Source organism: Musa acuminata, chromosome BXJ2-9 (assembly GCF_036884655.1).
Source record: "Musa acuminata AAA Group cultivar baxijiao chromosome BXJ2-9, Cavendish_Baxijiao_AAA, whole genome shotgun sequence".
NCBI classification, from domain to species: Eukaryota; Viridiplantae; Streptophyta; class Magnoliopsida; order Zingiberales; family Musaceae; genus Musa; species Musa acuminata.
The window spans coordinates 22,035,016-22,050,388 of NC_088346.1; the positions used below are offsets into that span (position 1 = coordinate 22,035,016).

Below are 15,373 nucleotides of genomic sequence, written 5' to 3' on the forward strand. Positions count from 1 at the left end.
GGAACTTGACATCATCTCCAAATCTACTCCTACAATATACTGTGATAATATCGGTGCTACTTACCTATATGCCAATCTACTATTCCACTCATGCATGAAATACATTGTCATCGTCTTCCACTTCGTTAGAGATTAAATTATCAAATATTAATTATGTATTTTTTACATACATACTTATGATCAACTAGTGGACTCTCTCACAAAACCTTTCGCTCATAAGACATTTTAATTATATCGGTCCAAGAGGTACACATAGAACAACATCCATGTTTCCTTATATTCTCAATTAATATATGATTTAAAAATCAATCATAGATTTAAGTAGCTAATTTAATTACGTAATTTGAGTGATTGATTGAGAAAAATCTCTTCGTTAAAACTTATATAAATATTAATCTAGTCAATAAAACTCATCTTTTTTATAGCATATTTGTTAATTATATAATACAAACATATATTATGCTTGCGATGGGCAACACAACAAACGAGCAAATGACCATTATTTTATGGCCAACGAAAACTTGACATAGAATTCAATCATTGGCTAATAGACATGCCATGCTAGCTTTCGAAAGTGACAGTGTCTTGTTGGGATGCTATATATATATTCTCATTTAATTAACAGTTACAATATTAATATTATATAGAATAATATTTTCAAGTAGGTGTTCCGAACACCTTACAAGCTTTTTTCGATTCAATTAAATCAAATCGATTTATTTAAAAATATATTTTTAAATTATTTAAAATTATAAACTAATTAATCAATCTTGAACCGATTCAAATAGATAGGTTCAAATCGATTTTCATTTAGACCGACCTATCTTACTTTAATCAAACCGAATAAAAAATCAGTTCTATTTGGTTGTCAATTCTAGTTATAATGTTGTTAGATTATTATTGCTACTATCATCATCATCAAATTATTGAATTAGTTGAACTATGACTAACTAACTTATTACTTCATTATCACCTTCTCTACCAGTAATGCTATCATTATCATTAACTGCGAATGCATTTGCGTTCATCAGTATTATTCCTCCTACAATAGCATTACTATCACCATCAACGTTGCCACCGAGCCCAATCGCCGTCCTTGATAAAATTTGTCCGAGCCCTTTGTTCTAGCCCGTCTCGCAGATCACTTCATATTACGGTTCAATCTTCTTCGTACCTAATCGAATCGAGGAAGTAAGGATTTGATCCATCTATTCTAATTCGTCTGAGGTGACCCGATTTTGATCGACCGGCTCGGCCCGGCCCCGAGCGGTCCGGGCCGGTCCGTCTCGAATCATAATTTCATGGGGTTCATGTGTTGGGTTTAGTTCTGCGCAAATGTACTCCCGGAAGAGAACACATGATAGTCATGGCGGACTGCAGGAAATGGGAGAAGAAACGACAACGTTAACATGACACCGGGACGATACTATGTGGATTGCTTTACTATTATCAAGGCACCGAAAACATTAGTTTAGGGAGATCGCAACGAGGGAGGGGGGAGCAAAGATACCCTCGCTTTCCCCGTTTCCTATGAAGCCCTAGCCAAAAGGAAGCATTCCGAGGTTCCTTTTTCCTTGCTTTTGCGTGTGATTCTCAAGGGGCGCCTGCCTTGTGATTCCTGTCCTCGGCGTTTCCGCGCAAAAAGGTGCTGCCTTTGGGTATGTTTGCTTGTGGTTTTGCTGCGTTCTTGATGTGCCTGTTCAGTGGATTTACAAGCCCATTTGTCTCTTCAAGAGAGAACCCTGCATTGTGATTCTTGTTTCTCTGCGTTTACGGGAAAAAGGAGCTGCCTTTCGGTATGTTTGCTTGTGGTTTCCGGTGTTCTAGATGCGCTTATTCAACGGGGTACCCATGCCTCTTTCTTCATTCACATTTCAAGAATGTGTTCTAGCGAAAAAATAGCATTTTTAAAGAGAGTCAAAAGTAGTTCTCTTGATGCTTAGATTAGCGCAGGACAAGAGAATTTTGTGTTGATATGGTTCAAGTAATTTGTTTGTGTTTCTGAGTGACTTCCTGTCGAGTGAGATGAGAAGCTTTGATGGAGGGATCTTCTCGTTGCTTCTTTCTGCGTTGTCTATGGATTTGCTTGCTAGATTTGAAAAAAGCAAAACCGATTGTTGTTGGTACTAGTGAAAATATAGTAGCCTTACTCATATTTGTTGCAGATTTGGGGTAATGATGCACGCTCCATCCAATAAGAGAACTGCAGCAGAAAACGGGGATGGAGGGATTGATGTGGTCCTCATGCGGTCGCTCGGAAATGGGGAGGATTTAGGCCCCATTGTTAGGTATGCTTTTGAGTGTGGAAAACCTGAGGCCCTCTTGCACCAACTCAGGAATGTTGTTAGGAAGAAGGAAGTGGAGATTGAAGAACTGTGCAAACTTCATTACGATGAATTCATCCTTGCAGTTGATGAGTTACGGGGTGTGTTGGTTGATGCTTATGATCTCAAGAGCTCTCTATCAAGTGAGAATTTACGGCTACAAGAGGTGGCAAGTGCACTTCTGTTGAAGCTCGATGAGCTCCTTGAATTGTACTTGATTAAGAAAAATGTCACAGAGGCCATACAAACGTTGAAGGTATGTGTGCAGGTCTCAAAACTATGCTTGGCTTGCAACATGCATGTTTCAAACAATCGGTTCTACCCTGCACTGAAGATCTTGGACTTGATCGAGAAAGATTACCTACAAAACACTCCACTTAAGGCCCTGAGGAAGGTGATTGACAAGCAAATACCTGCAATTAAGCTGCACATAGAGAAAAAAGTGTGCAGTGAGTTCAATGATTGGCTTCTTCACATAAGGAGCATAGCAAAGGAGATTGGGCAGTTGGCTATAGGACAGGCTGCTTCGGCCCGTCAAGGGGATGAGGAAAAGCGGGCTCACCAGAGGGAAGCTGAAGAGCAGAGTCGATCTGGTGTTAATCCTGTGTATGCATTGGACTGTGAGCATATTGATGAAGATTCAGTGCTAGAGTTTGACCTGGCTCCTTTATATTGTTCGCACCATATACACACATGCTTGGGCATCCAAGAAAAATTTTGTGAGTACTATTACAATAACCGGCTAATGCAGCTGAATTTAGACCTGCAGATCTCGTCAGCACAGCCCTTCCTTGAATCTCATCAACCCTTCTTTGCACAGATTGCTGGGTTTTTCATCGTGGAAGCTCAAGTTCTGCGAACTTCTAGGGGGTTGTTGTCGGAGAGTCAGGTGGAGAGTTTATGGGATTCAGCTATGTCAAAGATGAAATCTGTTCTAGAGGATCAGTTCTCTCATACGAACACAGCAAACCACCTTCTACTCATCAAAGACTTTGTTACTCTTTTTGGTGCCACTCTTTTGCGTCATGGGTACCAGGTAACACCTTTGCTTGAGGTTCTTGATAACAGCAGAGACAAGTACCATGAACTTCTCCTTAGTGAATGCCGCAAGCAAATAGGAGACATCCTCGCAAGTGATACGTTTGAACAGATGGTGATAAAGAAAGAGTATGAGTACAATATGAATGTGGTGTCATTTCATCTTCAGTCCTCAGATACAGTGCCAGCATTTCCATTTATTGCACCATTCTCTTCCTCTGTTCCAGATGCATGTCGTGTAGTGCGTTCCTTTATTGAGGACTCAGTTAGCTATCTATCATATGGAGGTCATATCAACTTTTATGATGTTCTAAAGAAATATCTTGACAAGCTTATGATTGATGTGCTGAATGAAGCTCTGTTGAACATGATCCATACTGGTAATTTAGGTGTATCACAGGCAATGCAAATTGCAGCCAACATAGCTGTTCTTGAGCACACTTGTGATCTTTTCCTGTGGCAGGCTGCCCAACTTTGCTCAGTCCCATTACACTTAGTTGAGAGGCCTCATGCTGGATTGACTGCTAAGGCTGTTTTTAAGGCATCGCAGAATGCTGCCTATAATGCATTGTTGAATGTGGTTGATTCTAAGTTGGATGAGTACCTTGCCCTCATGAACAGCATCAATTGGACAGCTGATGAAGCCCCCGAACATGCAAATGATTACATTCATGAAATTGTTATTTATCTTGACTTATTGATCTCTACTGCTCAGCAGATTTTGCCTTTAGATGCTCTTTACAAAGTTGGGGTTGGTGCATTGCATCATATTTCTGATTCGATTGTGGCAACTTTTCTTAGTGAGAGTTTAAAGAGGTTCAACCTCAATGCCATCATTGGCATTGACAATGATCTGAAAATGTTAGAAGCCTTTGCAGATGAAAGATTTCAAAGCACAGGTCTGAGCGATTTAAAGAGGGATTGCATTTTCAGAGATTGTTTAGTAGAATCGAGGCAGTTGGTGAACCTTTTACTGAGCAATCAGCCTGATGATTTCGTGGATCCTGTTATAAGAGAGAAAGATTATGGTGCTCTGGACTTCAAGAAGGTTGCAACTATCTGTGAAAAGTTGAAGGATTCACCAGATAGGTTGTTTGGGAGCCTTTCTAACCGGAATGCAAAGCAAAATTCTCGGAAGAAGTCAATGGACATGTTGAAAAGGAGGCTGAAAGATTTCAGTTGAATTGATCATGCGGTCGGGATATGTCATCATGTTATGGATTTATAGACTCCCTGTAGAACTTTTTTTTTTTTTTCGTTTCTTGAATGTTGTGATTATCTACTTAATGCAAGTTCAATCATTCAGAACCTCCATTAAGTTACCATAAGAAATTAGTATGCAACACATTAGTTTCAAGTTCCCATAATTGTCTTCTAATATTTTCGTGTATCACATTAGAAAAGTTAAATCTAACTTTTACCATACAAATTCAATTTTTCCATGGCATGATTTAGTCATGTTTAGAAATACTTTACCAAGTGAAATTTGGTTTAGCAATTTTAATTACAAATGGAGTTGTTGATGTTTGAATTTTTCCCTATGTGATGTATGTATGAAGAACCAAACACAATTTTTCGTTTGGAATATATTTAACGCTGCTCATGGCAGAGTATTTATTTCGGCCATTTGAAAGATGGATTCATTGTTATATGTTCCTTTTTAATGCTGTATTCTACTTCCCTTTAAGTCTTTCCTCATTGTGTACTTGATCTAAGAGTTAGTACTTGTTCTGTAAGCTTGTTCTTCATGCATTTGATGGGTCGACCTGTGGAAAATATCAGGCTGCAAGCTAATTTCTACACATTGTGGCACCATTCTGTGAAGCCTTTATCTTTGAGGTTTGCATGTCCTAAGTTTCTATGATAGTGAGACGCTGACCTTGTTTTCATTGTTCCTTGTTCTGCAGTGATTTTTCTGGTCATCATAAGAGTGGGAGTACTGCAATGAGAGTTTCTGTTGGTTGCATCTGCTGTAATGTAAAACAACTTGTGTAGTTTGTAACTTCAGTTATGTGTAGATTGTAAATTTCTTTGCTTTTTCTATGTAACACAGTAAACTACAACAATTATGTGTTCTCTTGTTGCCATAACCAGCAACTCTATCATTCTTCTCCTTGTGCAATCTTCTGATTTGGTTTTAGAACTTTTTTGAAGACCAAGGAGAAGCACAGAGAACAAAGAGATGAGTTCTTGTTGTAGTTTTGTGTATGTAATATGGAAGTGGGATCAGGAAACAATTTGCTGACAAGCTCATTCTCAAATCTACCACTCCATTGATGATTTATCATAATTTTTAGTGTGGATTTATTTATTTATTTATTTTGTCTTTTAGTTCTCACTTTGTTTTGCCTTGTTTAGGTTGTAGTACAGAATCTATTTTGTCCCTTACTACCACTTCTGTTTTGCAACCATAATACCTAACTCAATAAAACTTAATGAATTAATTATTCTATCAGGTTAGATCATGATAATAGTATGAGGACCGATATAGTAAATGAGTGCGGTCAGTAGTTCAAATAGGAAAGAATTATGAATAGGCTAAAAGCAATTTATTCATATATCAAAAGTGGAAGATTGCTTGAATGGATCTATTACCATTAATCTGGGCATAAGTATTTTGGATTAATAATTAAATTTCACTGGGTTTATACTTAGTTTTTATTGGTGCCGTTCACTTTATATTGCTTTTCTAGATTAGTATACAAATCCCAATCCATCTGATGCCTTGCTTCCACGTCTCTTTGCATCCTTCAGAACTCTATATTCATCTAAAGAAAGAGACGACTTCTTCCAACTCTTCGATCACACCTAAAACATGGTATGTCAAATGCTTAGATGTTGATCATTGTCATTGTGACACCCATTTCAAGACACATTAGCGCTTAGTTTTACTAAAATTCTTGGTGGCCTCCAACAACAACATAACCTCTGACGACTTCATCAGTTCTTTAAAAGGTTTTAGCCATTGTTAACGACAGCATCTGAGCTTAATGTTTATGATAACCTATCCATTTCACCCTCTCCTTCAGATGCTCAGTGGTGTGTATATGTAAGCTGGAACTAGGGAACATCCTCTCAGGTCACCACTTTCTTTACTTTTTCTCTGGCTCAAATATTCTGATATCTGAGTTCGGTTCAGATCTTCATGCAATGAGTCACTAATGAATGGGTGGCAACACTGGCTTGACTTGTTGTGCAAATATATATATCCCAAAGAACCATCTCAAATACCTTCTCATGACCTGGGTTGTGAGTGTGACAACTTAGGATAAGAAATGTTTTCGATCGATAGCATCGCCATTTTGTCCTTGTTGATTATTTATTTTTATGATTTTTTTATGATAAGAAATTATTAAAATATGTATTATGCCATCAATCATGATCTGACCTCATATCCATCACTCCAAATTCATCATCTAAATAAATACAACAACAAGTTGTAATGTTCTAATTATTTGGGGTCAGCTTATATATAGGACTGAGGTTGTCGATTAAAGATGATTCCTTTTGAATGAATGAATGAATTATGTCTTGTAATTTCTTATGATATTTGTTTTCTTAATTGATAGCCATATGGAGAAACTAGGTTTCAAACTCTGATAGTTAGAAAAGAGTATATATGTAATGTGCATTAAATGAATTCCTGCCTAAATTATCAGACATAAATTTACAATCTCACTACATCTATTCATGGAAGATTATTAGTTTGTTGCATTGGAGATAAGTGTCAGGTAGACCACTGTAAGCATAATTGTACTTCTGTAGAAACAAGATAAACTTGGTTGATAAATGGTTGAGCTTACTGTCAACATGGAAGCATTTCTTATGTATATAAAATTCAATCACCAATTATTGGCTACAACATTTTTTTTCTGCATAAACATAGGAACAAGGGAAAATTTAATGAAGCTACAGATACATTAAATATTTTCATAATCTCTTAATTTCCCAGTTAGCAGTTCAACCAAATGGTAAACAATGGATATACTACTTCAAGATCTCTTAAGACAGTCACTATAAGAACAGCCAATTTAATATGCTTGGTTAGCAAATAAACTGAGATCATTACTCTCAAGAAAGAAAATAACATATGATGTTTTGATGATAGATGTGAATTAACTTAAGATTCACACTAAGAGGTGTCTTTAGCTGGTGCCATCAAGGGATAAAAACCCAGTACATGGATATAGATTCTCCCTAACAGTTCAACACAAAGGAAAACATTGCAGCTTAGAGTTTAACAAATTCATGCATTCGGACAAATTAACATTCCAAATTCTCTTCTAATAAAATCAAATTATTCTTCACTTAAGGGCTTTGTAAAAATATTGACTAATTGATATTTTGTATCAATAAACTCTAAGATTACATTATGATTATTATCATTATCTCGTATAAAGTGATGCTTAATATCAATATGTTTAGTTCTAGAGTGTTGAATGAGATTTTTTGTTAAACATATTGCACTTGTATTATCACATTTTATGAAAATGTTTTTAAGATGAATCTTATAATCCTCTAAAGTATTTTTCATCCACACAACTTGTGCACAACATGCACTAGCTACAATGTACTCGGCTTCAGTTATAGATGGTGCAACCGAATTTTGTTTTTTGGAAGACCAAGAAACAAGTGCGTGTCCTAAAAATTGACATGTTCTCTGGATGTGCTTTTTCTATCTAATCTACATCCAGCAAAATCCGTGTCAGCATAAGTAATTAGCTCAAAGTTCTCGAATTTTGGATACCATAATCCTATATTTATAGTTCCTTTAAGATATCTAAATATTCTATTAACTATTTTAAGATGAGATATATTAGAATTAGATTAAAACCTAACATAAAGTCCTACACTAATATGATATCCGGTTTAGTTATAGTGAGGTATAGTAAACTTCCTATCATACCTCTATAAGCTTTTTGATCAAAGCTTTCTCCACTTTCATCAATATTTAACTTAGTGGAGGTGCTCATAGGAGTGTTGATAGCCTTTGAGCTATCCATATTAAACCTTTTTCGTAAATCTAAAGTATATTTTGTTTGACTAAGAAAAATATCATTACTTAGTTGTTTGATTTGTAAGCCTAAAAATAAAGTTAATTCCCTTATCAAACTCATTTCAAATTCAAGACTTATACTTTTAGCAAATGACTCGGATAGAGATTCATTTGTAGAACTGAAAATAATATCATCAATATAAATTTGAACAATAAAAAAATTATTTTTAAAATTTTTGATAAATAATATAGTATCGACCTTGCCTTTAGAAAAATTATTTTTGATAAGAAATGAGCTAAGTCTCTCATACCAAGCTCTTGGGGCTTGTTTCAATCTATAGAGAGCTTTAGTCAATTTAAACACATGATTAGGGAGATTATCATTCTCAAATCCAAGAGGTTGTTCAACATAAACTTCTTCGGAAATAAAGCCATTAAGAAAAGTACTTTTAACATCCATTTGAAATAACTTAAAATTATTACTACTAGCATAGGCAAGGAGCATCCTTATAGCTTTTAATCGTGCCATAGGAGCGAAGGTCTCTTCATAATCGATCCCTTCTTCTTAGTTGAAACCTTTGGCCACTAATCTAGCTTTGTTTCTAACCACGATACCAAATTCATCTTGCTTGTTTCTAAAGACCTATTTAGTACCAATAACTAAATGGTCATTTGGCCTAGGAAAGCTTTCATACCTCATTTCAATTAAATTGATTTAACTCATCTTGCATTGCGATGACTCATGAATCATCTTTCAAGGCATCGTCAATACATTTAGGTTCAATTTGGGAGAGAAAAGCGGCGTTTGCACAAAAATTCTTAAGAGAGGAACGAGTTTGAACCCCCTTAGAAGTGTCTCTTATAATTAGCTCATTAGGATGAGCATCTACATACTTCTAATCCTTGGGTAAGGATGTTTCGGAAGTAGATGCATCAAGTTACTAGATAGAGAAAGGGTTTCATTTAAATTCAAAGTATTAAAATTAACATCATCATCAAAATCATTTTTCTTAACTTCGAAAATTTCATTAAAAATAACATGAATAGATTCTTCTATAATCAAAGTTCTTTTATTAAAGATATGAAATTCTTTATACATAGAAGAGTAGCTAAGAAAAATTCCTTCATCGGATTTAGCATCAAATTTTCCTAAGACATCTTTTTCATTCAAGATAAAATACTTACACCCAAAAACTTTAAAATATGAAATATTGGGTTTTTTGTTGTTCCACAACTCATAAGGAGTTTTGGTGAGTAAGAGTCTTACTAGAACTCTATTTATGATATAGCATGCCGTGTTTACAGCTTCGACCCAAAAATATTTGGGTAGGCTATGTTCATTCAACATGGTTCTTATCATTTCTTATAAGTTTCTATTCTTTCTTACTACTACTCCATTTTGTTGAGGATTTCTTAGAGTAGAAAAGTTATGGTTGTATCCATTAGATTCACAAAATTCTTAGAAATCACGGCTTTGAAATTCACCACCGTGATCACTTCAAATTGATGAAATCATAAAACCTTTTTCATTTTGAGTAAGTTTACAAAACTTAGAGAAATACCTAAAGCATTCACTTTTGTGTGTTAAAAACTAAGTCCATGTGTATCTACTATAATCATCCACGATGACAAATACGTATTTGCTACCTCCTAGGCTTGATGTAGCAATTGATCCAAACAAGTCCATATGGATCAATTGCAAAGGTCTAGAGGTGCTTATTTGGTTCTTAGGTTTGAAGCTATCTTTTATTTTTTTTCCTAGTTGATATCCATCACATATATTATCTTTGATAAACTTGATATGAGGAATTCCTCTTACAAGTTCTTTAGATGAAATTTGAGTGATTAGTTTCATGCTAGCATGACCTAATCTCCTATGCCAAAGCCAAGCATTGTCATTCAAAATCGAAAAATATATTTCATTGCAAAGATCATTAATATAAATAGTATATATGTTATTTTGTTTTAGTGAAATCATAGATGTGTTTTTGTGTGGTTTTTCAATAATGCAAGCATTAGATTCAAATTTAATGATATATCCTTTATCACACAATTGACTAATGTTCAAAAGGTTATGCTTTAAGCTATCAACTAACAACACATCTTCAATAAAAAAAGGTGGATTTGTTACTTATGGTTGGTTTGCCAATGATTTTACCCTTGTTGTTATTTCCGAAGGTGACTTATCCTTCGTCTATGCTAGTGAGCTTAGAGAATTGAGATGGATATCCGGTCATATGCCTTGAGTATCCACTATTAACGTATCATCTATTGCTCCTAGCTTATGATGGTACATTTTTCTACAAAAAGAGATGATTTTTAGGTACCTATTTGACCTTGGGTGCCTCAAAAATCGATTTACATAGCTTATCATATTGCATTGTGTCATTTGAGATTCTTTTAAATTAATTTATGTGGACTATATTTCTTGAATGGATATTTGTATGCAACATGTCCAAATTTGCAACAAAATTTACATTTGATGTGAGGTGATACATGCGAGGTAGGGCCTTTAATAAAGGTAGTTGGATTTTGGTGAGAGCTACTCATAAATCTGATTTAGCCTTTTTTATGAATATGACCCTTATTGGCAATGATCATGTTTAAGGACTTGCTACCAACCTTAAATTTCTTCGAGGTTTCTTTGAGTAGCAAGTTTACCTTTTAGAGTATTTCTAGTTCATGACATTTTGTATAGGAAGCTAAGCTATTTTCATGCTCAATCTTTACTTTATCAAAGTCGCTAATAAGAGAAGCATGTTCCTTTTTCAAAGAGTTGTACTTTTTACTCAAGACTCTACATTCATCAAACAATTCATGAAAAACATTTGAAAGCTCATCGAAAGTTAAATTTGTATCTAATGAACTTGTTACCTCATCTCCAATAGCCATTAGCACATAGTGAACAACTTACTTAGTGTTGGTCGGCTCCTCTTCTTCGGAAGCACTTGAGTCGTCCCATGTAGCTTTGAGAACATTCTTCTTTGGTTGCCTCCTCTTTGTTTGGGGACATTCACTCTTGAAGTGTCCCAGCTTCTTGCATTCATAATATATCACTTGTTTTTTCTTAGGTTCAAATTTATTTTTAGTATTATTTTTAAATTTATTTCTTTTTATGAATCTTTTGAACTTCTTTGTTAAGAGTGGCACATCATCATCAAAGTCCTCATCACTTAGAGTTTTCTTTCAAGTGGTCTTCTTGTGTTCTCAGTGCCATATCCTTCCTGTTCTTTGGAAGGGTGTCCTCAAGCTCTTCATGAGCTTTACATGTCATTTCATAGGTCATTAGTGACCCAATTAGTTCTTCAAGAGGAAAATTATTTAAATCTTTGGCCTCTTGAATGGTTGTTACTTTAGGATCCCAACTTTTTGGAAGGGATCTTAAAATCTTATTAATAAGTTTAAAATTTGAGAAACTTTTACCAAGTCCTTTTAGACTATTGACGACATTTGTAAATCGGGTGTACATGTCTCTAATGGTCTCACTCGGTTTTATTTGAAACAACTCATAAGAAAGCACTAAAAGATTAATTTTTGACTCCTTCACACTATTAATGCCTTCATGAGTCACTTTGAGTGTGTGCCAAATGTCAAAAGCTATTTCATAAATCGATACTCAATTAAACTCATTTTTATCTAATGCATAAAACAAGACATTCATAGCCTTAGCGTTTAAAGTGAAAGTCTTCTTCTCCAACTCATTCCAATCGTTTATTAGAAGAGAAGACTTTTGAAAACTATTTTCTACAATATTGCATAATTTGAAATCTATTGAAATTAGAAAGATTCTCATTCTAATCTTTCAATATGTGTAATCCGTCCCATTGAACATGGGCGGACGTGTAATTGAACGACCCTTTAGGTTGCCCGCAAATGCCATCTCTCTTAGGTTTAAAACCAAATGAGAGTGAACCTTGCTCTGATACCAATTGTTAGGATCAAGAGTAGCACTAAGAGGAAGGGGTGAATTAGTGCAACGAAAAACTTTTACGATTTCAGAAAATTTGTTCGTTTCGTTTAAAATTGATTCCGATGAAAATGGTTTCGATTCAATCTGTTTTGGAGAGAAGTTGAACTTGAAAGCTTTCATAAAAGTACAAGAGAAGATTAAGGAGGTTTATAGTAAAGTAAATTACACAAATGAAAAGTAAACCAAAATTTAGAGTGGTTCGGTCAAGGTGACCTACATCAACTTTCGCATTCCTCCTTTGACGAGGTCATTGATGTCCACTAAAGGCCTTCCTTCAATAGGTGAAGACCGAACACCTCTTTACAGCACTTTATCCTTTTCCCGGGTTTAGGAGATAACCCTTATAAGTCTCACTCATCTTTCTTGGATGGTTTTAAGGTAAAGAGATGAAGGAGGAGAACTCTAACTTTCGCAACACTTTTATGACTCAAGAATTCAAGATTAAGCCAATACATTCATGCCCTTTCATGCAGAAAAGGGTGGAGGTTTTTATAGGCCCCAATGACTTCAAAATTAGAGCAAAAAAGTGTCACATCCCCAGAATCCATAGTACTAGTGGTACCATCACCGTTTTTGGGAAGTACTACTACCGCTGATCTAACACTGGGCGGTACCATCGTCGAACAAGTGTTATTTTATTAGTACCCTTTGCTTGCGAAAAGTGTTGAATCTCGTATTTTGATGATGAAACTACTTGATATATGTTTATGATTTAATCTGCGTTTTGAGTGACGCAGGATGCTTCGATCAGGATGAGACAATTAAAGCAGGAAAATCATGTTGTGCCGAAGGAACATGTCAGAAGATTGGACGTCGGGCCGGTGGATCGGTCGACGTATCGATAGAAGGCTTCGGGCCGTGGACTCGGGCATCGGGCCAAGAAGAGCGGGCATTGTGCCAAGGATATCGGAGTTGCGGAGTCAACTGGCCGATTGGGCAATAGGCTGCAGAAGAGGACGATGCGCCGAAGAATCGGACGAAGCGTCGAGGGACCAATGACATGTCGGACAACTTGGTTAATTGCTTAGGATTAATTGTCTCGATCGAAGTTTTGATTTGTTGTGCAGGATTAACTACGATGAGAGTAAGACAAGCAGCAGGTGTTGCGCCGGAGTCAAGATCATGATCACGTTGGGAGTTCGAGAGTTCGACGGAAGTTCGGACGGTCGTCGGAGGTTCAGCGAGAACAGATCCGAGAAGTCCAGAAGCTTGCCAAGCGAAGCTCGTCGGAACTCGCCAAGTGGATCGTCGCAAAGTCCAGGAGTATGCCGGATGTCCGCAGAAGGATCACCGAGGGTTTATCGGATGATCGACGGAAGTTGGCCGGAAACTCGCCGGAAGAAGCGATTGACGCATCGGAGCAAAGCTGCAGAAGTTGTCTTAGAGTTAATCGTAGTTAGCATGATGATTAAGCTTGAAAATGGGAGGTGATCCCATTAGCTTAATCTTGGGGCAATTGGGCCCCTGAAAAGATTCAAATTGGGCCGAATGGAGCGAACCATTCGGACCCTGATTGCACCAGGAGGTGCAACCGTCCCAGCCAGGAGGTGCAACCGCCAGGGCTGTGAGGTTGGGAGGTGCAACCGCCCCAGCCAGGAGGTGCAACCGCCAGGGCTGCGAGGCTGGGAGGTGCAACCGCCCCAGCCAAGAGGTGCAACCGCCCAGAGCTCAGTCTTCGAGCTAGACTGGGCGGTGCAACCTCCTCCGTCAAGAGGTAGCACCGCCAGAGCTCAAGTTTCGAGCTCTGCCAGGCGATGCAACCACCGAGCTCAGTCTTCGAGCTCTGGCAGAGAGGTGCATCAGCCTGAGCTCAGTCTCGAGCTCTGCCAGGTGATGCAACCACCGAGCTCAGTCTTCGAGCTCTGGCAGAGAGGTGCATCAGCCTGAGCTCAGTTTCGAGCTCTGCCAGGTGATGCAACCACCGAGCTCAGACTTCGAGCTCTGCCAGGCGGTGCAACCACCGAGCTCAGTCTTCGAGCTCTGCCAGGTGATGCAACCATCGAGCTCAGTCTTCGAGCTCTGGCAGAGAGGAGCAATCGCCTGAGCTCAGTCTTCGAGCTCTGCCAGGCGGTGCCACCTCTCCAGTCAAGAGGTGCAACCGCCTGATCCCAGAATTCTGGGATTTGATCGATTTGATCATTTTGAGCTCCAAATTTGAACTGGGTTGGGGCCTATAAATACCCCACCCATTCAGCACTGAAAAGAAATAGATCCACACCGAATTCTTGATCTTTTCAGTGATTCTAAGAGCTCAAATTTGTGTAAAGTCCTAAAGTTCTCCTCCTTCTGTTCTTCAAGTTTTGAGTTGTAAAGAGAGGAGAGAAAGGATCTGTAAAGGTTGTCTCCTGAGCCTGTCAAAAGGAGAGAAACTGTAAAAGGGCAGTTAGCCTTCGCCCATTGAAGGAAGGCAGCTAGTTGACGTCGGTGACATCGTCGGAGGAGGAAGCCAAAAGTGGAGTAGGTCAAGACTGACCGAACCACTCTAAATCTCTGGTTTGCTTTTACCTTGAGCACTTTATCATTACTGCAAACCTCTTACATTGCTACTGCCCTCTGCGCCTTTACGAACGAATTTCTAAGCTCTGATCTTTCAGAATCTGCATTCAAACGTAAATCGTGTTTTCGTACGATCTTCACACTGCGGTTTACGCTTTCATTCGGATTTCATTTATAACTGCAAATTGCTTTCTACGTAAAACGCTTTTCAAGGTTCAAAACTGCTTTTAGACGCAAAACTACATTTAGACGTAAAATTACGTTTAGACGTAAAACTGCGTTTAGACGCAAAACTGCGTTTAGACGTAAAACTGCGTTTGGACGTAAAACTGCGTTTGGACGTAAAACTGCGTTTGGACGTAAATTTGCATTTGGACGTAAAACTGAGTTTAGACGCAAACTGCGCTCAGACGCAAACTGCGCTCAGACGCAAACTGCGCTTAGACGCAAACTGCACTGTGATTCTGCTTTTATATCGAAATCGTTTTTTATCGGATGAACGCAGCTTTCGTTTTTAAATCGCTGAAAGATTTCCGCTGCACTAATTCA

General features: G+C 37.5%; 1 protein-coding gene across 3 annotated transcripts; it reads left to right on the forward strand.

The window, feature by feature from the left end:
• The first annotated feature begins 1,350 nt into the window (after nucleotides 1–1,350).
• LOC135584219 (exocyst complex component SEC15A-like) lies at nucleotides 1,351–4,712 on the forward strand. 3 transcript variants are annotated; one of them, XM_065126109.1, is made up of 2 exons: nucleotides 1,351–1,796; nucleotides 2,166–4,712. In XM_065126109.1, exon 2 carries the CDS (start codon nucleotides 2,176–2,178, stop codon nucleotides 4,543–4,545), a length of 2,370 nt encoding a protein of 789 aa, XP_064982181.1. In that variant the 5' UTR covers nucleotides 1,351–1,796; nucleotides 2,166–2,175; the 3' UTR covers nucleotides 4,546–4,712. The 3 variants fall into 3 exon arrangements, with proteins under 3 accessions (XP_064982181.1, XP_064982180.1, XP_064982182.1); XM_065126108.1 differs by having other exon boundaries at nucleotides 1,351–1,658; XM_065126110.1 differs by having other exon boundaries at nucleotides 1,351–1,645.
• Nucleotides 4,713–15,373: the final 10,661 nt, after the last annotated feature.

Coding starts and splice junctions, on each gene's coding strand:
- LOC135584219 (XM_065126109.1), top strand. CDS start 2,176: ATGATGCACGCTCCATCCAATAAGAGAACTGCAGCAGAAAACGGGGAT.